The sequence below is a fragment of the Choloepus didactylus genome, chromosome 11 (assembly GCF_015220235.1).
Source record: "Choloepus didactylus isolate mChoDid1 chromosome 11, mChoDid1.pri, whole genome shotgun sequence".
In the NCBI taxonomy this organism is placed as follows: domain Eukaryota; kingdom Metazoa; phylum Chordata; class Mammalia; order Pilosa; family Megalonychidae; genus Choloepus; species Choloepus didactylus.
This window is the reverse complement of record NC_051317.1, coordinates 86,511,074-86,536,950: the sequence shown is the minus strand read 5'-3', so window position 1 is coordinate 86,536,950 and position 25,877 is coordinate 86,511,074. Positions and strand designations below refer to the sequence as shown.

Sequence of the window (25,877 nt, the reverse complement as noted above, 5' to 3'; positions counted from 1 at the left end):
AACTTTGTGCCTTTGCTCTTGTTTATTCCCTCACCTTCTTGCTGACTAGCTTTTACACTTAGCTTAAGACTTGGCCTAACATTATTCTTAGCTCAACAGGCTGAGTTAGGTGTTCTCTGTTCAGGGCTTCTTACATCACTTTGTTTATACCTCTATTACAGCATTTGCCACATTTTTGTACTTGCTTTTTTTTCCCCACATTTTTATCCTCTCCTAATCTATGAGGAAGGGTGAGCTCATATCCTTTTCAATGTTACAGCTCTTACACCTGGCATTCAAAAGGTGCATACAACTGATTTATGCTAAATCAGTAATTCTCTATCCACTGGAATTACCTGGGGAGCTTTTAAAAACTACTAAGGCCTGGGCCCCACCCCAGACCAATTAAAATTGAATTTCTCTGGGTGGAGCCCAGGTACTGGTAAACTTTAACTCTCCCCAGGTGATTCTAATGTACAGCCAGGGTTGGAAACCACTATGCTCAATCGTTCATCTGGAAATGCTAGTTAGAGCTGTATCAAGAAAACATCAAGTTTGAGGGTCTTTTTCTTTTCTGATTTTTAGGAGACTGTATTAATATCTATTTCTGAGTAACAAATTACCCAAAAATCTGACACCTTAAAACAACCAACATTTACTATCTCACAGCTTCTGTTGGTTGGTAACCTAGGTGCAGCTTAGGTGGGTTCTCTGGCTCAGGGTCTCTCCTGGTCTACAAGCGTGGGGGCAGCCTGGGCTGCCATCACAAGGCTTGAGTGGAGGAGGATCTGCTTCCAAGCTCTCTCCTGGGGCTGTTGGCAGGATTCCATTCCTCACTGACCTCAGTTCCCCTGTGTCTCCATAGGGCAGCTCACAGCATGGCAAGTGGCTTCCATAAAAGGGAGCAAGTGAGAGAACAAGAGATGGGGTGCAAGATGGGAGCCAACCTGTTTCTGTAGCCTAATCTTGACAGCCCCTCACTTTTCTCATCTTCTGTTTACCAGAAGCAAGTCATTAGGTGCAGCCCAAACTAGGGGAGGGGATTACACAAGGACATTCATACCAGGAGGGGGTATCATTGGGAGCATTTTAGAAGCCACCTACCACAGACATTTAATAATGATTGGCTTAAAAATAAACCTATCTTGTATTAGGAAGAAAATGGTGGCACAGAGAGTAGAAGCTAGTTAGTCCCCCTGGAACAACTAATAAACAACCAGGAACAACTAGTAAGTAATCTGGAATAACTGCGGAGGAACAAACGTGACAGTCCACTCATCATACACCAACCTGAATTGGGAAGAATGCCCAAGATCGCAATATAAAATCTGTAAGTGGAGAGAATCTAAGATGGCGGCTAGGAGAGATGAGGCAAAACAATACCTCTATGAAAAATACTAGATAAAAAACAGAAAGTGACCCAGAACACCAGCTCTAGCGCCAGTCCACCAGTCCAATGACGGACAAGGTCTGCTCAATCCACAGGGACCGTGCACTTGGTGAAACTGGGAGTCTGCATTCTGAAACGAGTGAGTGAACCTGCTGAGTGTCTGGCAGCCATGCTGTGGTGTGGGGAAACCATGGGTTGGCGTTTGGAGGCGTACTAGTTCTTTTTTAAAAAAAAAACCAGGAGTGGCTGCAGATACGGCAGCAAGAACCACACAATGAAGCGCAGCAGGAACAGGCTGTGGGTATGCCTCAACATCTGGTGTGGAAGATAGCCTTTCGTGGACCCACTGCTAATTATCTCGGAGTGGGGAGGGCAGAGTGAGCTCAAAGGAGAAAAAAAACACGCCCCTTGCAGCCATCTTCCCAGTGGGCTGGGGACGCTCCTGCCCGGTGCTGGAGCCCCGGACCAGAGCTGTACCAAGGGACCCAGTGTGACGGGAAGCGTTTCCCACAACACCGTGCACATACCACAATATTGGGCGTGGACAGTGGCCTTTAGCACACCCACAGCTGGTTGTCCTGGAGCTGGGAAGGCAGAGCTCTGCAAAAAGGGGGAGGTTAACACGCCCCATTCAGCCATCTTTACAGCAGGCTGCGAACGCCCCTGCACAGCCCAGGGCTTCCCTTGAAGGAAGGCGCGCACTTGTGACATAGCACAGCGTTCCCCCAGCAGAGGCCCTCGAAGGGCATGGCTGGGAAGAGGAACCCACCCAGAAATCCCAGGGACCCTAGGCCAATACCAAGGACTTGTGGGTCAGCAGCAGTAATAATCTGTGGTGAGACTGAAATGAAGGTTCAGACTCTTGCAACAGCCTTAAATCTCCAGGAACACCTGGGAGGTTTGATCATTAAAGCCGCCCTGCTTCCCTAACCGCTCAGACACACACCCCACATTCAGGGTGGACAGCACCAACAACACACCCAAATTTGGTGCACCAGTAGAACCCCACAAGAAACAGATCCCCACACACCACAAAGACAAAGTTGGGAAGAACTGACTTGGGGGGAATAGGTGACTCATAGACACCATCTGCTGGTTAGAGAAAGTATACACCAACAAGCTGTAGATCTGACAAATTACAGATCGTTATTTTTTATATCCAGAAAGAACCCTATCAAGTAAAGCAAATGCCAAGAGCCCAAAAACAACAGAAAATTTTAAAGCATATGAAAAAACCAGATGATATGGATAACCCAAACCCAAATACCCAAATCAAAAGATCAGAGGAGACACAGTACTTGGAGCAATTAATCAAAGAACTAAAGACAAACAACGAGAGCATGGCACAGGATATAAAGGACATGAAGAAGAACATGGCACAGGATATAAAGGGCATGCAGAAGACCCTAGAAGAGCATAAAGAAGAAATTACAAGAGTAAATAAAAAAACAGATGATCTTATGGAAATAAAAGAAACTGCTGACAAAATTAAAAAGATTCTGGATACTCATAATACAAGACTAGAGGAAGCTGAACAACGACTCAGCAACCTCGAGAACCACAGAACGGAAAATGAAAGAACGAAAGAATGAATGGGGAAAAAAATAAAAAAAAATTGAAATGGATCTCAGGAATACGATAGATAAAATAAAATGTTCAAATTTAAGACTCATTGGTGTCCCAGAAAGGGAAGAGAAGGGTAAAGGCCTAGAAAGAGTATTCAAAGAAATTGTTGGGGAAAACTTCCCCAACTGTCTACACAATATAAATACACAAAGCATAAATGCCCAGCGAACTCCAAATAGAATAAATCCAAATAAACCCATTCTAAGACATATTCTGATCAGACTCTCAAATACTGAAAAGAAGGAGCAAGTTCCAAAAGCAGCAAGAGAAAAGCAATTCACCACATACAAAGGAAACTACATAAGACTAAGTTGTGACTACTCAGTGGCCACCATGGAGGCGAGAAGGCAGTGGCATGATATATTTAAAATTCTGAGAGAGAAAAATTTCCAACCAAGAATACTTTATCCAGCAAAACTCTCCTTCAAATTTGAGGGAGAGCTTAAATTTTTCACAAATTGAGAAATTTTGCTAGTAAAAGACCTGCCCTACTTCAGATACTAAAGGGAGCCCTACTGACAGAGAAGTAAAGAAAAGAGAGAGAGATATAGAGAAATTTAACAGATATATATAGAACATTACATCCCAAATCACCAGGATACACATTCTTCTCTAGTAATCAAGGCACTTTCTCCATAACAGACCATAGGCTGGGACATACAACAACCCTCAATAAATTTAAAAAAATTGAAATTATTCAAAGCACATTCTCTGACCACAACGGAATACAAATAGCAGTCAATAACCATCAGAGACTTAGAAAATTCATAAACACCTGGAGGTTAAAAATGAGGGGGAGATGAAAACATTCCTGGATAATCAAAAGCTGAGGGACTTCATCACCAGTAGATCAGTCCTATAAGAAATGTGAAAGGGAATTGTGTAGGCTGAAAGGAAGGGACATTAAACAATTGACTGAAACCACACGAAGAAATAAAGATTTCCAGTAAAGATCACATGATAAATATAAATACCAATACTACTGTATTTTTGATTTGTAACGCCACTATTTACTTCTTATAGGATCGAAAATACATAAAGTGTAATGAGAAATCAGTGGTTTTGGACTCAATGTAAAATATGTAATTTTTTACAAGAACTACATAAAGGTGGGGGGATGGAGGAGTATAGGAACATGGTTTATGTGTCCTATTGAAGTTAAGTTGGTATCAGAGAAAACAAGATTGTTATAGACTTAAGATGTTAAATTTAAGCCCCATGGTAAACAAAGAAAGTACCAGAGAATATGATCATAGAGATGAAAAGTAGAGTATGGGTTCTGAGAAGTGGGGAAAGGGGCAATGGGGAGTTAATAAGAAATGAGTGTACAGTTTCTGTTAGGGGTGAAGGGAAATTTCTAGCAATGGATAGTGGGAAGGTGATGGCATTGCAACACTGTGAATGTGATTAATCCCACTAAATGGAATGCTTGGAAGGGGTTGGAATGGGTGGATTTATGCTGTAGATGTTTCCACAATTGAAAAAAACACACAGTCTAAATAGATAATGACAATTAAATGCCATAGATGATCCTGGACGAGATCTAAGAATAGAGGAGAAAAGTCTCAAAAGGACACAATTGGGACATAAGGAAAAAAAATTAAATACAGAATGCAAGTTTTATATCAATGTCAAATTTCTTGAACTTAACTACACTTAATGTGATTACATGAATATTCTTGTTCATAGGAAATGTATATGTGAATTATATTATTTGTTCAAGGATGTGTGCAACTTGCTCTCATATGTTCAGAAGACAGAGCAATAGACAATGGATGATAGATAGGGAGAGAGGGAGGGAGGAAGGGAAAGAAAGAAATGGTAAAGTGACAAAATATTAAAGTTGGTAGATTGGGGTACTGGTGGAGGGGGGGTTGGGGTATGCTGGAGTTCTGTGTATGGGGTTTGTATTATTTTTGCAACTGTTCCTGTAAGTTTGAATTTATTCAAAAAAAAAAAAAAAAAAAAAAGCACTGCAAATACCATAATCAACCATAAACTATATAAAAAAAAAATCTGTAAGTAAAACTGTGGACCCAAGTTGGGAGCCCCTCACCCCACAGCCCGAATTGCAAAGCTTCTGGTGCTAGAGAGCAACACTCTCCAAGCAAGCAAAAATAGCTCAGCTGAGCTCCAAATGGGGTTTTAATGAACAAACATGGACTGCTCAATACAAGCTACAAATCCCCAACAAGAGGACAGAGGCTTTTGGTGATGACTGACCTTGGAGCTGTAGGACCTCTTTGGGAGAGAGGGGAAGCCCAGAGGACCCGGTGCTATCTCTTGCTGACAGGTGAAACTGAGGGGGGCCGCAGACTGGCTGTGCCAGTTTGAATGTATTATGTTCCCCCAAAGGCCATTATCTTTGATGTAATCTTGTGTGGGCAGACCAATCAGTGTTAATTAGATTGTAATTCTTTGAGTGTTTCCATGGAGATGTACCCCACTCAACTGTGGGTGATGACTCTGATTGGATAATTTCCATGGAGGTGTTGGCCCGCCCATTCAAGGTGGGTCTGAATTAAATTACTGGAGCACTATGTAAGATCAGACAGAAGGAGCAAGCTAATACAGCCAAGAGGGACACTTTGAAGAAAGCATAGGAACTGTAGATGAGACATTTTGAAGACGGCCATTGGAAGCACACTCTTGCTCCAGAGAAGCTAAGAGAGGACAAATGCCCCAAGAGCAACCGAGAGTGACATTTTGAAGAGGAGCTGTGGCCTAGAGAGGAATGTCCTGGGAGAAAGCCATTCTGGAACCAGAACTTTGGAGCAGATGCCAGCCACGTGACTTCCCAGCTAACAGAAATTTTCCGGACACCACTGGCCATCCCCCAGTGAAGGTACCCGACTGCTGATATGCTACCTTGGACACTTTATGGCTTTAAGACTGTAACTGTGTAACCAAATAAACCCCCTTTGATAAAAGCCAATCCATCTCTGGTGTTTTGCATTCTGGCAGCATTAGCAAACTAGAACACTGGCCCTGGAAAAGGGGGATTTCTGTTCCTTTTTCGGCTCAGTGGAGAAAGCCTCAGCCATTTTCAGTTCCCAGCACTCTGACCCAGACAAAGGTGGAGATAGCAGAGTCAGAGAGACTATTCAAATACTAATGACCTTTCCCTAGGGGATATATCTTCCCTAAGAGGAATAAGGTGGTGCCAAACTCTACCACCCACCTTCCATTCAGAACCAGACCCCAAAGCCTGGGGGAAAACAGCCACGGGCCACAACTCCTTACACCAGTCTGGAGCTACAGGCTAACAGGTGCCACCTGCTGGGCAGAAAAGCACAGTGACTTGAGGCCTCACAGGGTGTAACAATCTTCTAAGACACCCTCAGGGAAACCGGATACTACTTCCTCCTTCCAAGACCTGAGCCTGTTCTGGTCTGGGAAAACCTGATTGGGGTAACCAAGGAAACCAGATGACTAGACAACAGAAAACAACAAACTACATTAAGAAAAATGAAGTGATGGCCCAGTCAAAGGAACAAACTTACACTTCAACTGAGATACAGGAATTGAAACAACTAATGCTAAATCAATTAAAAAAGTTTAGGGAAGATATGGCAAAAGAGATGAAGTGTATAATGAAAACACTGAGAGTACATAAGGTAGAAATCGAAAGTTTGAAAAAACAACCGGCAGAATCTATGGAAATGAAAGGCACAACACAAGAGATGAAAGACACAATAGAGACATACAACAGCAGATCTCAAGAGGCAGAAGAAAAATTCAGAAACTGGAGAACAAGGAACTTGAAAGCTTACACACAAAAGAACAGATAGAGAAAAGAACGGAAAAATATGAGCAACAACTCTGGGAATTGAATGATAACATGAAACGTAGGAATGTACATGCCATGGGTGTCCCAGAAGGAGAAGAGAAGGGAAAAGGGCAGAAGCAATAATAGAGGAATTCATCAATGAAAATTTCCCATCTTTTATGAAAGACACAAAATTAGGGATGCAAGAAGCACAGTGTACCCCAAACAGAATAGATCTGAATAGGCCTATGCCAAGACACTTGATAATCAGATTATCAAATGTCAAAGATAAAGAGAGAATCCTGAAAGCAGCAAGAGAAAAGTGATCCATCGCATACAAAGGAAGCTTGATAAGCTATGTGTGGATTTCTCAATAGAAACCATGGAGGCAAGAAGAAAGTGGGGTGATATATTTAAGATATTAAAAGAGAAAAACCACCAACCAAGAATCCTATATCCAGCAAAACTGTCCTTCAAATATGAGGGAGAGTTTAAAATATTCTCTGACAAACAGACAATGATAGTTTGTGAACAAGATACCTGCTCTACAGGAAATGCTAAAGGGACCACTACAGACAGAAAGCGAAAGAAAGGAGTGAGAGGTTTGGAACACAATTTTGGGAGATAGAGGCACAGCAAAGTAAGTGCACTGAACAAAGATGACTGTGAGTACTGTTGAAAGAACAAGGTTAGGACCATGTGGGACACCAGAAGGAAAGAGGAAAGATAAAGACTGGGACTGTATAACTCAGTGAAACCTAGGGTGCTCAATGATTGTCATGAAAGGTACAAATACGTTTTTACATGAGGTAGAATAAATGAATGTCAACAATGCAAGGTATTAAAAATGGGGAGGGATTGGGGGAAAATACAATCAGTGCAAACTAGAGACTACAGTTCACAGAAACATTGTATTATGTTTCCTTTAATATAACAAAGGTAAAATACCAAAACTAAATATATATGGGGGGAGGAGGGACATAGAGGAAGGGTATGGAACTCTTGACATTGGTAATGTTGTCTGACTCTTTATTCCACTTTAGTTTAATGCTATCTTCCCTTTTGCTGCTTCCTAGCTGTCATGTTTTATTTTTTTTCTCCCTCTCTCTTTTTTCTTTTTCTTTTGTCTCTTTACCTTCTTTAACTCTTCCTCCTTTGTGGAAGAACTGGAGATGTCCTTATATAGATAGTGGTGATGGTGGTGAATACATAAATACGTGACTATATAGGGAACCATCCATTGCTTACTTAGGACAGAATGTTTGGTGTGTGAACAAAACTATCTTAAAAAAAATGGGTTGATGAAGAGACCTTGAGGGCACTACATTTATTGAAATAAGACAGACACATAAGGACAAATATTGCACGGTCTCATTGATATGAACTAATTATAATATGTAAACTCATAGACATGAAATATAAGTTATCAGGATATAGAACGAGGCTAAAGAACGGGAGTGGTTGCTTATTATGAGCAGAATGTTCAAGTAGGGTGAACTTAAACATTTGGAAATAAACAGAGGTGATGGTAGCACATTGTGAGAATAACTACCAGTGCTGAATGGTGTGTGAATGTATGTCACCAGAAGGAAAGGTGGAGGTTAAAAGATGGGAATGTATAAAATAGTGAGTCTCATAGTAGACAATGTCCATGACTGTACAAATATTAGAAATCTCTCATGAACTAGAACAAATGTATGACACTATAACTAGAAGTTAATGATAGAAGGGCATATAGGAAAAAAATATACCTACTGCAAACTATATACTACAGGTAGTATTTTAACATTCTTTCATCAATAGTAACAAATGTACTATGAATCAGTAATGGAGGCGGTTGGTTAGGAGTATGGGAGGATTTGAGTTTCCTTTTTTTTTGTCTTTATTTCTTTTCTAAAGTAATGAAAATGTTCTAAAAATAGAAAAAAAATAATTGTGTTGATGGGTGCACAGCTGTATGATGGTACCATGGGCAATTGATTGTACACTTTGGATCTCTGGATTATTGCATGGTATGTTTACAATCTTAAAAAATAAAATAAAATGAAATAAACCTACCTTGAAGAAATCCCAACTGGACTGTCATAAGGAGTATGCAAATCTGCTTTGACAGAAATGAACCAAAAGTAAACTGACAGATGTACTTACTAAAAATAAACATATTTTTGTTTATCTAAAGACAGATGAGTTAATTAAAGACCATTTAGACAAGATAATATCAACTATCAAGATAATATCAGCCTTTACATGGCCTTACAAATCAGGTCAATGTGCTTTGCAAAGATTGAAAGTGCTCCTCTTTCTTTCCCCTCATATTTCCCTAGTCATACAGGTTCACAGAAAGCAGGCCAGATATGTTAATGACTGAAAATAAAATTTGCTTTTAGTGACATGCAGGTAACAGTAAACCTAAAAGTAAAATTATAAGCAAAATATGCAAATTAACTGTCCTGATGTTAAGCTGGTGAGAGTAATCCATTTTAATTTCCTCTCATTAGAGAGACAACCCACTGTATTGGACAATACAACACGGACCATAAGAACCATAACTTAAGCCTTCCTCAAAGATCTGATCAATACAAAAGGATTCGTTCATCTGTGGGCTACTTAATGCTAAGATGGCAAGTCGAAATTTGCTTAATATTTAACAAAAGTACACAAAGTGCTAAGAGAAAAGAAAGCCCAGTGAAGGCGCAAATGACTTGTGCTCTTGAAACCTGATGCTCACAGCACATTTACATGAAGTCCTAAACTATGAATTATGTTTCAAATATAAAATGCCTTCTCCTAAAAATCCTTCATTTTTGGTGCAGACTGAAGGCGCTAGCTAGCCATCCAGATGAACAGCCTTTGATACCACTTTTTCTTGATATTTCATTTCCTAAATATTTCTTCAAAAATATTGGTAGCTCATAAAACTTGATGTAATTTTTAAAGGGATATGATCATAATTAAAGGTTATAAAAGATGTAACTGAAAAACTATGCTTTAAATACTTGATGTGTGGGCAGAAATGACTTATGAACAATCTATTGTAGTTTGCTTTTAAAAAGTTCAAACAGCACTATTGGGGGAAAATGTGCCCTTTGCGCCGAGTTGGCAATTTTTAGTAATACAATTATGATCACTAAGACTTGGAAGATAAAGCCACGATCAGCTACTATTACCCAACATAGGCAATCCTGTGCCAACAGTTTTTAGTTACAACAGACAGGAGGATTAAAGCCAGTGACCTAAAGACTGTTGAAGCTCTCTAAGAGCCCTTTACCAACCTCCTGAGCCATCCAGTTCCCATGGCCTAGACACAGTTGTTTGGGGCTTAAGTTTACATTTATCAACCTCACTTAAAAGATGGTATTTTGCTGCCCAACCAAGAGACAGACTGAAATAAACAGGCCTCTTAGAAATCTAGTTTCTAAGTTTGCTTTTCACAGTGGTGAAAGTGCTATTTTGATAGCAATTCTAAAACTATGTTCTATGTATTCTAGGCTTGAACAAATGAGTCAATATACTGAAGATAATGGCAGCCAGATTTCTCTCTTTTGGGGAAGGAGGTTTCAGCATGGAAAAGGAAAAGACTAGAATGTAGTTAGACTGGAATTGAAGGTATCAGTATAAACTCATGGCCTTTAATAGATACAGTAACACAGAAATTTGTGTGTATGTCTGGTGAGTGGGACTAGAAGCAGTGACACATTAGTAATGAGCAAACCTAGCACTCAGATTTTTCGTTTCTTGGGGAAAAAAAAAAAAGGGCAGGGCTCCTTGGAGAAATGGCTGATTCTAGGGCTGGGGTAAGGAAAATGTGAGATGAACCTGTTGGAACATCTTGTACCAAAAAGTAAGGGCTCAAAGCCTGATGGGGACATGAGACAAGGACTCAGGATCCATCCCGGGGCTCCCACCGGTCAAATATGGGACAATTAGAGCAACAAAATAGTGATAGTAATGGATTTTAATCTGTTGGCTAAGAATCCATGAGCCCATTCTGTTACAAATAAATGAGTAAGTGAATAGGGGAGAAGGGAAAATGCTTCCTTCCAGCAGAATGTCAACTAATAAATATTGATGGAATGCTGGAGTTAGAAAATCAGTTACTTGCCCAGACAGGGATTAGGAGGAGGGGCAGGTTTAAGTGTCCCAAGGTCAAGCTTCCAGTCTCTACCATGACCTAGTGACATGTCAAAAGTTAATTCTCTGCAGATGGCATGGCTTTGCTCCAGAATCTCAGGGACCTGTATTGTGATTCTCCCACTGGAATTGCCATAAGCTCCTCACTGCCTCTTTCCCACCACCCTAGGGTCTGCTGGCTCACATGACCCAAGGGTTAGGACTGCTTGCATTAAAGCCTGGGACTACTGCAGAGTCCTTCCCTGCTCTGGGCCCCATTCAAAGCTGGCAGCCTTCCAATAGTTGTAGACTATGTTGCCTCAAGAACCAAAAGAGGCCTACTGAGTGCTATACTTCCTTTTTGTGTGGTAGGGGATGAAAGATGCAGCAATTTGTCTTTCACTTTGGAGGGGATATCCTGGTGCTGTCTGACAACAGGACACTGAAAAACTTTACTGAAGTCGCTCCCCTTCCCCTGCCCCCGAATCTTCATAGGGGGAATACTTTGAATAAAATCTGAGTAAAAAAATCCATGCATTTTCTGCCAAACTTTTTCCTTGAAGGTATTCCCTGACATTAAAAGAAATTAGAAGCTCACAGCTATCTTCTTTTTCCTTTCCTCAGTGGTCATCAGTGACCAAAGGGTGTGACACCCTCTGGAGCGTGTGTATCTTACCAAGGCCTTCAGCATACTAGCCACTTCTTGCCCTTCCTGTCCAATCAGCATTATGCTGTTGATAAAATAGATCCGTGTGGTGTTTTAAAGGAAAAGGGTTTAAGTGTGGTATAGATATCTTCAGACTATGTTATGAATGAGGATAGGAGAGTTAGCATAGTCCCGAGGCAAGACACAGTCAAAACGAGTATTCTTGGCCATTTATGTGAATGTGAACTGTTTCTGATCCTCTTTCCCAAATGGAATGGAAAAATGCAAATCAATGACCGCATATCAAGTATCTAAGGCCTTATTAAACTGCTCCTAGTGATAAGTCCAACAAAGCAGCTGTGATGGGGGTTATTACTTAAGTCAGCAGTAGTCCACAGTCATCCACCCAGTTCCTTTAGGGGTCAGATTGGCAAATTAAAGATACAGGATTGAGACCATTGCCCCTATGTACCTTAGATATATGGTGGCACTAATACTCATAATTCCCCCAGGATACAGTATTGTTTCTGACTTACTACCTTGGTAGGATAGGGAGCAGTTTCAGAAGTTTCCTTTTGTTTCCCTTGTCCCCACTGTGAGAGCTCTTACTTCATAGACCAGGGACCCCATGAGGCAGTTACTCCAACTGTTACATATACAAATTCTAATTATGCTCTTGGGTACTGGGGAGATGACTAGTGAGTGAGTCCATGGACCCAGGCGTCACTGAGCCAAACTTCAGCTTGGTAGACCCCAAGTCTAATGGGGGGTGGGGGAAGGAAGGTATATGATGTTGCTTTGGATTTCCAGGTATCAACAACTCACACCTTGTGGCCAATAGTACTCAAAATGCCTGGCTATTTGCCTTTCTCCAGTGTACAGTCACTCAAACAGCTAGCCGTAGAGCCTTTTGGGGGAATTGTTAATGGTATGTACATGCCTTGGTGTTGTAGGGTCCTTCCTCTCAGGAATCCAGCAACATATTCAGTAAATGGGTCCTGGGTCTGAAAATTGGTTGAGCAAGGGAACATGTCGTTATTGTGGCAACTGTCCTCAGCCTACTTTTCTACTCTTTCTTTTTATGGTAAAAAACGTTAATTAGCACCCTTGTTGGCTGCTCATCTTTTTTTGCCACAAGGGAAACCAAACCTTATTAGCCATCTCCACAGTTGTGGGTCAAGCACCTTCGGCAACAGGAATGACCTTGCCAGTCATTATGGTAACTGTGGCCTCCTGGCTTCTGGCAGTTAGGCACACCACCTGGTCCATATGACTTCAGAGCCCCATTATTCCCAAAGATGTTAATATGCCCAGCTCTGGGGTTGTTTCTACCTTTATCTCTGGCCTGCAGAGAAGAGCTGAGCTACCAACAAACTTCTTAGTTATGCTGGTGCCCCACTCACTAGTACTTTTTGGTGGCCTTGGTGAATGCTGTCCTCTGGGCACTCGAGTGCAATATAATCCTTTGGTAGGTCTTCTGGCTTTATATAATATATCCATTCCAGCACGCCCAACTTGCTAAGCTTCTATTCCTTTCTCTGCTAGCCATACTTGGATTCTTTCACTTTGCTGAGTGTGCTGTTTTGGATATATTATGTCCCCCCAAAAGCCATATTCTGTAATGCAATCTTGTGGGGGCAGATGATCAGTCTGTTGATTAGGGTGGAAACACTTGATTAAGTTATTTCCATGAAGATGTGGACCCTGCCCATTCAGGGTGGATCTTAAATCACTGGAGTCCTATAAGAGAGCTCACAGACAAAAGGAGCTCAGAGCAGGTGAGAGATTTTTGGAGAGATGTTTGGGAGCTGATGCTTGAGGTTTGGAGATGCTAGCCCAGAGTTTGCCCTGGAGAAACTAAGGACACACAGGAGCTGAGATGCTGAAAACCAGAACACCGGAGCAAAGGATCAGCAGATGCTTGACACGTGGCTTCCCAGTTAACTGAGGTTTTCCAGACGCCATCGGTCATTCTTCAGGGAAGGTATCCTCTTGTTGATGCCTTAATCTGGACATTTTCATAGCCTTAGAACTCTAAATTCATAACTTAATTATCCCCTTTATAAAAGCCAATCCACTTCTTGTATTTTGGTTAACGGCAGCATTAGCAAATACGAACAAAGAGAACTGGTTGTTTTTTTCCCCCTCAGTTTCTAAGAGCTATTAGCAAGTTTGCCCCCAGCACTGGTATCCTTGCTGGGGTGTGAAATCCCCCAAATCTGAGAAAGTGCCTACAAGTCAATGAATTGTTGTTCATCCAGTCTTACATTCCTGCCCCCTTAATCAAGCACCCTTAAAAATCCAATCCCAGGAATATCTTTCTGGTTCCTGCCAGCTAAATTTTGCAAACTCTTTCCTTCCTTATCAAGCCCAGCATGTCCCAACCATGTTATGCTCAGATTTAACCCTAGTTATTGGTTTAGCAGCCAGGAAAAGAAGTGGGAAACTATTGCCTCATGAACAAGAGGCTTCTACAGCATCTTTTGGCACATAACCCATGCTAGTTGTTACTAGGGAAGGGCTATGTCTGCAAGTCCAGAGAATCCAGAGGAAGCTGCAGGGGCGTCCATCTAGATGCCCTTACACTCTCACACTTAGCTATTAACTGCTTGTTAACAACCTCTGCAAGGCTTCAACACAACTTAGCAGTAACCATTCAACCCTGCTGTCTTTGTAGGCATTACTTCCTCCACATCTTCCCAATGCCAGTAGCATCCAATCTGCCACAGTTTTCCCCTACACTGGGGCATTTCCCCAGGCCAACACTGGTGAAATCTTTAGCAATTAAGAAGCAACCTTGTACCAGGGACTACGTGTGCCCCACCTACCAAGCAGGATACCATCTTTTGGGACTGCCGGGGGTGAGTCTGTCTCAAATCCCAATTTTACCACTTGGTCCTCCCAGAAGCAGATGCTGAGATGGGATTAAATGTGCAAGGTTTTTATTAGGGGAAACACCTGTGAGAGTAAATGGGGAGGAAGCTGGGGAAGACTGGGTAGACTGTCAAACCACAATGCAAGTCTGACCCCAAGTGAGAAAGAGAGGGAAGGAAAGTTGAGTGAAAGTGCCCTAGATTGCTACGTACCACACAGGTTTGGTAAGGCAATGGGGGAATTTTTGAGCCTGCCTTAGTATCTCTGCCAAGCTTAGTCACTGAGAGAGGAGCAAGGTCTTAGCAAATATGCTATGGATATCATTGCACAGCAGTTGGTGCTGTTGGTCAGTTAAGCTCCCTGTAGTAGAGGTTCTGTGAGGTGCATTCGCAAAGCCACCTCATCAACCCAGGAAGAGGCTGAGCTGGAATTCAAACCCAGGTTGTTTGGCTCCAGAGTTTACACTCTCAACTGCTGCACTAGATAGCATCTCTTAGAATTGCAGATGTCTCAAATCATCCGCTATCATGTTGAAGGTTTTTATAGCAGTTTAGGGCCCAACTGTTGAGGATCATTAGGCACCTCTAAGGAGTTTGTACTTCATTCTACAGACAATAAGGTGGCAGGAGGCGAGTACCACATTTTAATATATATGAATATATTCTATATGCATTGAAAGTACATGCATGCTTAATTTATAGCCCTATAAGTAATTTTAATTTTCTAAGATATAAAAGGGTTTAACAGACTTGAAAACAGGTGAAACCGCATCTAGGGTAAGATGTGTCACCCATGGTCAGAAAGAGCTGGCAAAGCATTCACACAATTTAGTATACAAGGATTTGAAAAAGGTAGAACCTTTTTCATTTTTCATCACTCCTTATAAAATCTTACTATGGTACAAGGCAATGAAAAATTCATTGCATTTTTACTATTTTATTCCTACTATCGCAAATTATTTTCTCCATTTTTTATGTAGAGGCACTCTTTCCACTTATTCTGTGTTCAAATAGGCATTTACTGGCTGGATTAGGAATTTAATCACTATTTGTAACATTAATTCCATGGGAATATGTGTATGCTGCCAACAATCAACTTACAAATGAATTCCAGAAAAAAATAATCTTTTGTAAAAAGGGGCTACAAGTATATTCATCAATTAGTTACTGCTGCAAGAAAACAGGTCATATTAATTCTATTTTATGGCTACGGGAACCCCAGACACAGAAATATTAAATGACTTCCCTGTTCCATGTAATTAGATCAAATATGAACCTAGAACTAGAATTTAAATAAAATCCTATACACCTATATCCATTAATATAACTCTACAGTTGCAACATAAGCCTACAATTGAATATTAAAACTGGGAGACGAAAAGAATCTCAAGAGAACACTGGTCCAACTTTCCATCTGAAACTAGCAATAATCATTATTACTAACTGCTTATTATAGATAGTGGATAAATTAACTGATCAAGGTCAATCTAAAAATTCAGGAAAACTTCAAAATTCAAAGTCTCTAGAAACTCACAATACTCACCACCATTATTTATTATTCTTCAAGAGGACATATGTGAATCAGAATGGAGTTCTTAAATTTCAGACTGTTTCACTTCCTGGCCTAAAGAGAACTCAGCAAAAGCAATTTACGAATTTGGGGTCAGGATATGATTGTTTAGAGAACCGTATTTATAGCTTGGCACCAGTAAATTTCTGTCCACTTTTTAGACTAGATTCCAGATATACGCATTATACTCTGAGAACTACTGAGGGCACAAACTAGCTTTCAGAATTAAATTTTGGGATGCAATTCCAAACGATGACTTCCTATGTTCAGATATGGTTGCAAGATTTTAAAATAAACATAAAAAATAGGATCAGAAGAATTTTACTAGCCAATAAGTACTTGCTACATATCAGGAGTCTAGAGTCAAGTTCTGAGTTTCCAACACTTGACCTACAGGTTAACTTTTGGAATAACTGATTTATATCCCACCTAATTTCACAAAGGACTTGTGTCTTACTACATGATCATATACAACAATGACAGAAATAGGGTACCTGCCCTAGCAACAATATATTTAAAAAAAGAACTGTAAGTATGCAGGTTAGAATGGATATTAAACATAAATTTCAAATTTGGCTCTTGAGCTTTCTGACAATCAAATCAGAGAGGCAAAATTCTATCAAAAAGTAGTTTTCAAAAACTTTTCTTAGAGTCACATTCTAAAGTACCTCACATGGGAGTTTATATAAAGGGCACTATGATACAGAGGATAATGTCCCTGACAATACCACAGCAAATACAGTTAAGAAAAATTTATATGGTTACTTTGAATAGCTAGCTTAGGTGAAGGCTAAAGGTGTCAAATTAAAATGACACTTGAAGGTAATGCTGCTAGGGGTTGCTTTTGCAATACAAATAGTTTCTACACTGAAGGCTTCTTATGCATGGGTTAGTTTCCCAATGGAACAGCAATTCTTACTTAATGGCTAGGAGAACCTAGCACAGAAATAAAGAGTGACTTGGCGTGGCTAATATTATTACATTATTCATGGACAGGCCTAACTTTTGAGCCTCTAGATTTGGCAGAAAAACTTAGCGTCTTGCAACTTCAAAGGACTGCAACACAAAGCTTCAGAGGAGTTTACTGAACATTTTACTCCTGAATAGGGTGTTTTCTAGCTACAGGGATTAGTTTGCTGCATGCACATGTATAGTGTATTCTAGGCTTTAAGAACTGTAAATGTGGACAGTTTCTGTTTTAAGAAAGCAGACACCAATTTCAGCATTAAATGAACAAACTCTATAAACTACCTATGAATTTATACAATGTAACTTTACTGGCACTTCAGCTTCCTGTGCCCTCAGATTCAAAGACTCCATTTCCTGATGCACATCCAACCAAATAAGCAGTAGCTGGCAAGAAGATGCCAGAAAATAATAGGAACCATTGGGCTCCAATCCTCAAGACAGGCAAGTGGAAAATATCTAAAAAGGGCATGTAGTCTGTATATATACTCCGAAATAAGACTGCCCTAAGCCATTTTTATCCCATTTTCAAAGATCTCTATTTAGATCTCTACTCTAGCTTGTTCTTATCTTAAATATCAGAACCTATAGTCTAGAACTATTTCCTTTTACCTTATCAATACAGATGATGAATCTACTTTCCTTGTAAATACTTTTACATACTTGGAAATCATTAAGTAACTAGTCTTCTTTCATTAACAAGGTAACGACAATTGTTTTAACTTTTCCCCAAATATCTTATTTATTAATCTTTAGACATCTTACTGGGGCATCCCTTATCACTCCAATGGCTTGATATTTTAAATGCGTTTCACAAACAGAAGATTTAAATTATTTCATCATTGCTTTAGTCTAAATGATTATTCAAACACAGTCTTATTTGTAAGTAGCAATTTTACATCTTGCAATCAATCATTCAAAACAATGTTTTAGGTACTGGGATAACTCATACAGCTTACATTCTAGTGGGAGAAAGACAATAAACCAGTGAACAAAATAACAGATTGAGGTAAATGCTGTGGAAAAAAAAAAGTGATAGGGGTGGAGAGAACTTTTACAAGGAGGTAGCACTTAATTTGATACCAGTAGGATGGCAGTAGCCCTGCAAAGAAAAAGTGTTCCAGGCAAATTTTGGCTAACAAATGTTTAATGAGTTATGTGTTCCCTTCTGATGTGTATAACCTTGCAATGCTCCTTACTGAATCTTCTTGTTCTCATTTTGAAGACTAATTCTATCTTTTAAATGCTTCTCATTACCTCCTTAGTTGTTGTATCCCACAAGTTTAACAAGCAAACCTTCTAATTTAAACAAGTATTTTATAATATTAGCCAATACTTAATTTAGATGTGTTTCTGCCAAAAAAATATTTAATAATGAGTGAAAAATAATAATTGAAAAATAAATTATTTGTGTTAGTGGCTAGGGCTAAATGAGTTTTTAGAAAATGATAATTTGGCAAGCGGATGATACTTTGTAGGCATAACAGGCTGAAAGCAAAAGTGGCACAGTGTGACCTACTCTGAAGATGAGGCCGGTGGAAGGATGGAAGATGGAGCTAATCACTGATGGGTTGGTCTAATAGTACTAAAAGGGCCCAACAGAGAAGTCAGAGGTTGCCAGGGCATGTACATGGATGAAGAAGCAAATCAACTGCCTAGGCTGGAGAAAACTCCTTATCACGTGCTGCCACCACCTGTGCAATAGGCAATTTGAACTACTGGGTGGGAACTTGTGATTATCAGCTAATTAACAATTACAGAACCAAAGAACACACTTTTATTTTATGAAATCAACTTTTTTTTGCCGATTAAAAAAGATCAGGTATTCTGTTCAGACATGTTGAGAATTCTGTTCTACCTTTTAAGTCTCTGGTTCCTTATTTGTAAAATGGGTTTTACAATGCTATCCTGCAGGGTTTAGTCTCAGGATTAGCAATAATAGATGAAAAGCACATAGCTAAGTACCTGATACACAGTAAATACTCGGTAAAATAGCTTTTAAAAATGATTCTTCAGTATGATCTTTCAGATACCACTAAAACCTGATTATGAAGCACACAAATATGCCTATTAAGATATGTATTTGCATTGTGTTTCAATGGAAAGAAAAAAATCCACAAAATAAATTTAAGGAAGAAACCAATTCCATCAAAATCTGGCACATATGTGAAGAAATACTGCAGGGAAGTATATTCAAAATGTAAAGCAGGTGAGAGAGATCTCAAAGCCTTTAGTCAAGTCTATCTTATAATAGAATCTTATTCAAGCTTCATTCATTTCACAATTTTCACATAGGTTAGAGTGAAATGTAACTATGTACCATCTAAAGGAAAAAGGCTTTTTAAAACAAGTGACATAAGACTAAAAGGGCTTACCTTCTTAAGAGAAAAAACCTTAAAATTTTTTCAGGCACCATTTACAAAACATAACTGCAATAGAGTACACCAGTGCTGATCAAGCTGGTAGTGTGATATGCATGCAGGAATCATTCTTGTTCAAAGACAGATCCCACTTAGTAATAATGTAAGGTTTACTTTGTTAAAATTACACGAACGGTAATATTTTATTTCTTAAAAATAAACGAAAATAAATTGGTATTCTGAAAGACATCTGTGAGAGAATAAAAGCCTGATTAAAGATCTTTTCAAATAAAAAGACATTAAGACAACTAGCTATGATGTTTTTACTAAATACCTTATCCAGCTGCTGATTATGAGATATAATCAGAAAGATGGCCAAATCTGGGCCAATTTACAGAATCTTAAGCCTGGAAGGACACTAGAGATCACAAAGTGCACTTCCCACATAGAGAAAACAGGCTCAGGGTAATTTATCAGAATACACAGATCAGTGCCCAGACAAGACCTGTGAATCTTAACTAAAAAGCTAAGACTCCTCACTGTAGAAAGTAGTACACAGCATTCGAAACAATCTTTACACCACCTTTTAAGACAACAGGTTGCATTAAGGAGCTTTGTGTGGTAACCCCTGTATCATTCCTGGGCTTGCAGCCTGCTCTTATACTGAAGCTAGTCCAGTGAAATGAGCTGTGAAGGCCTTGTTTACACTACAGCCAAAGAGATAGAGGCTTCCTCTTTATGTACCCCATAAGAATCTTCTACTCCAAGACTCCTATGCTTTTACCAGGGAGGCAATAAGTGGGACAACTCAATCTTATGATTAAAATACACACACACACACACACACACACACACACACAGGCTTCTGGACTGAAATATATTAAAATAACAAAATGTTACCCCTTCCTGGAATCACTACTTGAGCAAGGTTTTCAAAATCATACAGAAGTTACCTCCAGCGAGTAAAGTTTTCAGTACACACAATGCAGCAGCTGAGTCTGCTTTTTCTGGCTACTACTGGTATAGGCTAGGTTTAGGCAGCATAGGCTTTGAAATCATCATCCACGTTTTCAAACAAAAATGAGTAAGAAAACAACTGCTGGTAATACAACACACAAACATTAACATGTACCCAACTGAACAGTATTTTAGATCATAAGAGTATCTGCCAAAAGTCTGTTTCCTGGTAAATAATAGTTACTGTTGTTATACCTAAACTAGTTATACATGTCGCAGCTTGTTTCTCAAAGAGAACATTCTACAGTCTTTCAAGAATAAAAACCTGCTTGAATTGGCACACAGCTATGAAGAGATCTTGCAACATTTGCCAGAGGTAGTCAAACAGACCAGTTTAGTGCAATCGCAAAATCTGGTCACCAACCAAACCAGAGCTAATTTTTCAGTTCCTGTAGATTAGAAGACAATATTAACTCACCCTTTTTGCTTGTTGACTTCTGCATCGCTTTATCTGCGTACTGAAAGAACAAGTACCTCTGTGGGAACTCTATGCCCAGGCAGTTCAAGTTTACTTTGGGCGAGTATCGATCACTCTTTTGAAAAATGAGTTAGGTTCTTAAATTAAAAAACAAACAAAAAAATCCTTTTCACACACACAGCATGCTGCACTTTCCCTTAGTAACAAGGTTCAGTGGATCCACGAAGGTCCTGCTACTTCTTTGCCCATTTATGAATTTAACTGTTGCCCAACCAAAAGATAAGGGGAGTGGTGTGAACCAGCAGAAACTTGCCAGAATCCTTCAAGGGTCATTGCCCGACCCTCACCATGACTTTGGGCTATTTTGGGGGACCAACTCCTTTTAGCCTTCGCTTTTTGTTCTGAGTTTCCAGCAGCCAAAGACCTCACCCACCCGGGGCATTCGACCTACTGTTTGGCTTCAGCAGGGGAGATAAGGAGCTGTTTCCCAACTGAACTCGGGGTGGAAAGGCAGAAAACCCTCAGTGGTTTTGGAACCGTACCTAGAAGCCGGAGGACTGAGCCCGCCCCGCATCTCCACCCATCCCGTCGTGTCCAGCAGGAGGCGCCGGACTGGAACTCTGGTCAAGAAATGAAGCCTGGCGCGACGAACACCCCGGGCGGCCTCACCTGCCGCTCCCCGGAAATCCCAGAGCCACCCCTCCACCCCACCCCCGCACCCTCCAAGGCCGAAGTCCCGGGCCGGATTCGGCTCGAGTCGTAGCCGGAAATTGGCTCCTCTACTTCCTCACGTCCGACTCAAAGGTTGGGGCCAAGCTGTGGGCGGGACGCGAAAGCCGCGGCTTCCGCCTTCCTGCTTCCGGTCTGATGGTGAGTGGAGAGTGGGGTTTCTGTGCCTCGGGCTCTGGGCACAATGTACGGGAGGCTGGAGTCAGGTCATTGCCGTAGATTTACCTCCGTACCCAGCGGAGTCGGCCACCGCGCCGGGGACGCGAGGCGTGGTAGGGCTCGGGTTACCCGGGACTCTCAGCTCCGCGAATCCCGCCAGGCCTGCCGTTGAGTGAAGTGGCCCGGGCCTGAGGCCGTGCAGGCCGAGGGTCTGGGGTGAATGTGGCCCCCAGGGGTCAGCGGCCCCATTAGGGGAAAGAAAGGTGAGCAAGGGGTAAACTTTAGGAAGGAGAGAAAGATAAAAGAGGAGTTGTGGATGGCGGTAAACTGCCACCAGCTCGGCTTCAGGCGGCAGCGCTGGTCTGGTCCCGAGGTTAAGCCGGGTCGACCCCTCTCGGACGGAAAAGTAACACTTGAGTGCTGAAAGTGTGGCAGGCGCAGGCGTTTTGGGTCTGAAATTTTGGTTCACGGGTGTGCGGACTGTGGAAGATATCTTTCTTTGAGTTAATGGCTAAAACTGCCATAAACCAGGTCCTTCGCTCCTGCTTAAATCATTACTGCAGGGTTATTTTGCTTACCTCTAAAACTTGAATTAGTTGATTCATTACTGGGTTAGAGAAGCAGAAGGAACTTACCGGTCTCAGGGGAGCCTAGCAATGGTTTCTGGACTGTTGGTGGGGTCATATGAAGTCGGGGGCCTAGGAAGCACTATGTTATGCACTTTCATGTGCCCTCAGTTTAAAACAGAGACATGGTTTTTGTTGAAAAGCCGTGGATGGATATAATTTAAAACACTGGCAGTTTTCTTGATGTAATGGGATTGTGGATGATTTGTATTTCATTTTGGTTATCTCTTCTAATTTTTCTACAAAGAACAAGAATTGTATAATAGGGAGACAACAACCCCTTTAACGAGTAAGGGAAGATGCTTCATTTTGTAATGATACCTGATCCTAAAAGTAAATTTAAAAATATATATTCACCTTTTTTTAAGTATATAAAGATCAAGATCTAGGAATAGGTTTGCTGTTTATCTATTTTTATTTTTTTGCATATCAGTGAGTTTATTTTTATGTCAGTGGGGTTCATAAGTTTTATTATTGAAATAAGTAATTTAACAGCAAAATACTTGCTGGCCAGTAATTAGGATTTTTCTTACAGGGTATTTGCAGTTGTACATTCAATTAGAAGGAAGAAATTGATAAAAAATGCCTAAATTGTGTCAGGCAATTTTACATGTCATTTATAGGTTACATATACAGAATTATAAATTTTCCATTTAAAATTTTATTATGATTATCCTGAAACTTGTAACTTAAACTTTTTCCTTTTATTCTTTTAAACGACCCACTGTGCAGAATTTAAACCTTCTCTCAGAATTGTATGGCAGAAATAAAGAAGACGACAGCCAAGGGTCATCTGAAATTGTGATTGGCTCTCTAGTAATTCCAGGACAAAGTCAGAGATCACGACTCAAGCATAAGGTAGATGATTTTTAAATCCCAGGGGCTGTATGAACACTCATTCCCCACCCAGGTATTGTATTCTCAACTTTAGAAGTTGACAAAAACATGAAAGGTAGAAAAACCTCTGGGCAAAATAGAAAATGTCATTCAAGTCCATACCATCATTTGCCAGATGCCCTTCTTTACAAAAATGAACAAAATGCATGGCACCTGTTATGGTTATTTTTCTAACTTAAACTAAATTATGTTTATGCCACATAGTGGTCTGCAAAGCTGAAAGAAGGCATAAAATAGCCTGTCCCTTTTTGCTTATACCTTCTGGCATATGAGTGTGGATATTATTATGGCTTCATTACTCTACTTTTCATTCCAGGGAACAGCCATCTCTGGGAGCATTTTACATGCTTGATTTTTTTCAAACCAAATTTGCTGATTTGTATTTTTGTTAATTAGTACTTAGTAGTACCAAAGATATGTCAAAAAATGACAAACAGGATTTCACCTGTTTCCTGCAATGAGTAAAACTGTTAATAAAAATCTGCTGCTAAATAGTGTTTTTTTGAATATAGGGGGCACGTGAGAATGCAAGTCCTTATGACAGATTCCATATGGTTTTTACTTTTATTTTCTATACCTGTCACTATTCTGGTTGACCCCCATTGAATAATTTTTCCCTACTAAAATAGTATTTTAAAACTGAGTTATAATGGAATTCTGCATTAACTGGTTATCTGTTTGATGTAACTTTTTCAAAATTTGATAAACCAGTCTTTCTCTTACTGTTTTTTTCCTCCCCCCACAGTTTTCCTAAGACCACTACAAAGATGTTTGATATAAAGGCTTGGGCTGAGTATGTTGTGGAATGGGCTGCAAAGGACCCATATGGCTTCCTTACAACAGTGATTTTGGCCCTTACTCCATTGTTCCTAGCAAGTGCTGTACTATCCTGGAAATTGGCCAAGATGATTGAGGCCAGGGAAAAGGAGCAGAAGAAGAAACAAAAACGTCAAGAAAATATTGCAAAAGCCAAACGACTAAAAAAGGATTGAAGAAAAGAACAGGCTCTGAAACCAGAGGAAAATTATTTGGAAAATTATGCAGCTTTGGAGAAGGACTCAACTAAGGTTTCTTCTTTGGGTTTTGTGACCGTATTATATAGTAAACAAAGTCTGACTATATGGAAGAATCATGTTAGTTATGACCTCAGTACTGTAGTAACTTTTATGCTTGGATATAGAAATATGTTGGTATCTGTGACAGTTATTGGGTAAATTGGCATTTATTCTACAAAATCTTTATAACTGATCATTTATTAGGCTATCTACTGAAATAAAAATATCCTATGGTGAACAAAATGACTTTAGATTATGAACTTTATTCAAATAGCAGCTTAAATTCAGGTCCTGTTCTGGACAAAGAAAGTAAAAGTCAGAATTGTCCTCTTTAAGATGAAAAGTATGTTTGGGCTTAAAAAAGTATTAATCACATCCTTTGTCATTATTGCTTATTTCATGCAATATAATCATTTCTGGTTTCCTCAAAGCAAATATTAATCATTTAATTCTTTATTTTCTGTATGGTTTGTGTGATTTTTAGCCTTTACACTGGTAATATAAATATCAAACATTCTGCATTTTTTAAACCTAATTTTATAAAGAGTTCTCTTGACTTGTAGAATACTGCCTGCTGTATATAACATTTTTTTTTATTTACGAGCACGGCCATTTTCTTAGACATGACTTGTGTAGAATAAAATTATAATTTAAAGCTTGCAGTACAAATGCCAAACATTATAGTACCTTGAAACCTCTTTATTTTTGCTTGCGCTAAGTAGAAATGTGAAATAGTTAATATTCTTATCAGGTAATTTGCTTACTATATACCACTTTTGTTTTTTACTCCATTTTTTTGTTTAACTCATGTGGTAGTGATGTCCTATACTTTTTGATCAAACAAAAGAGTTCTTTTAAGGAACTCTTAAGATGAATAGTTGAGTCGTACTTCATAAGTGTTAAGAAAAGCTTGGAAAAATTTTGTTGGGCATAGTAATTGGGGTGAAAATAGATAAATTACTTCAAAATGAGAATGTTACATTTGGAAGTAAAGAGCTAAAGACTATTTCTCATTAAGTAGTAAAACTGGAATTTTTGCTATTAAACATGGCTTTTGTAAATATGTGCTCTAAAATTTTTTTTCTTGGTCAGTCTTTCATAGCTTATTAATGTTTTCCTTACTTTTTATATGAATTTTAAGTTACAGAAAATTGTCCAGCAGCTAATTTAAAAATGAAACTAGATATTGAAATAAATTTGATATTTTTATAAAGAGTTCCTAGGTTTTTGTTTTTGATGGTGGTTTTTTTTGGGGGGGGTAATTCAAATTAGATATGTCATGGATGTTAGGTTTCTCAGGTTACAAATTTCAATTACAGTTAAACATTCTTGTAAAAGTTTAGAACAGTGTTTCTCAAATTTGAAAATTTAAGGACCCCTGAGAATGTTTAGGGACCAGTTTGAACAACACTTAATGCTGTTATTTTAGGTTACTAGTTACTACTTGTTACCACTTTAAGTTAACACATTGCAATTCCAGGCACTGATATAATTCAGTGTTTACTTATGAGGTGGTTATTCAGGTGATCTAGAATAATGCTTTTTCATATTACATTGAAATTCAAACTTTAAAATGCTTATGTAGACACTGGCCCCATGGGTCTGCAGGTTCCAGTTTAAGAAAAACTTACCTTAAGATGTTTCTAAAATGTTCTGAGATTCTTCAATAAAGCTGTTCATGAAGGAA

The 25,877-nt window shown here is 39.6% G+C and overlaps 1 protein-coding gene and 1 long non-coding RNA gene across 4 annotated transcripts in view; one reads left to right on the top strand and one right to left on the bottom strand.

Annotated features, from left to right (window-relative positions):
- The window catches only part of LOC119505934, a 41,043-nt gene extending 19,647 nt beyond the window's left edge, over positions 1 to 21,396 (bottom strand). For both annotated transcript variants that reach the window (XR_005210906.1, XR_005210907.1), the window contains exon 1: positions 20,725 to 21,396. This is a non-coding gene — a long non-coding RNA (uncharacterized LOC119505934). The remainder of the gene's footprint in view (positions 1 to 20,724) is intronic.
- A 66-nt stretch (positions 21,397 to 21,462) lies between these two features.
- On the top strand, positions 21,463 to 25,877 carry SMIM15 (small integral membrane protein 15). Of its 2 annotated transcripts, none has more exons than XM_037798861.1 (3): positions 21,463 to 21,594; positions 22,971 to 23,096; positions 23,881 to 25,877. In XM_037798861.1, the coding sequence occupies exon 3, from the start codon at positions 23,903 to 23,905 to the stop codon at positions 24,125 to 24,127; it is 225 nt and encodes a 74-aa protein (XP_037654789.1). In that variant the 5' UTR covers positions 21,463 to 21,594; positions 22,971 to 23,096; positions 23,881 to 23,902; the 3' UTR covers positions 24,128 to 25,877. The 2 variants fall into 2 exon arrangements, with proteins under 2 accessions (XP_037654789.1, XP_037654788.1); XM_037798860.1 differs by lacking the exon at positions 21,463 to 21,594 and adding an exon at positions 21,634 to 21,875.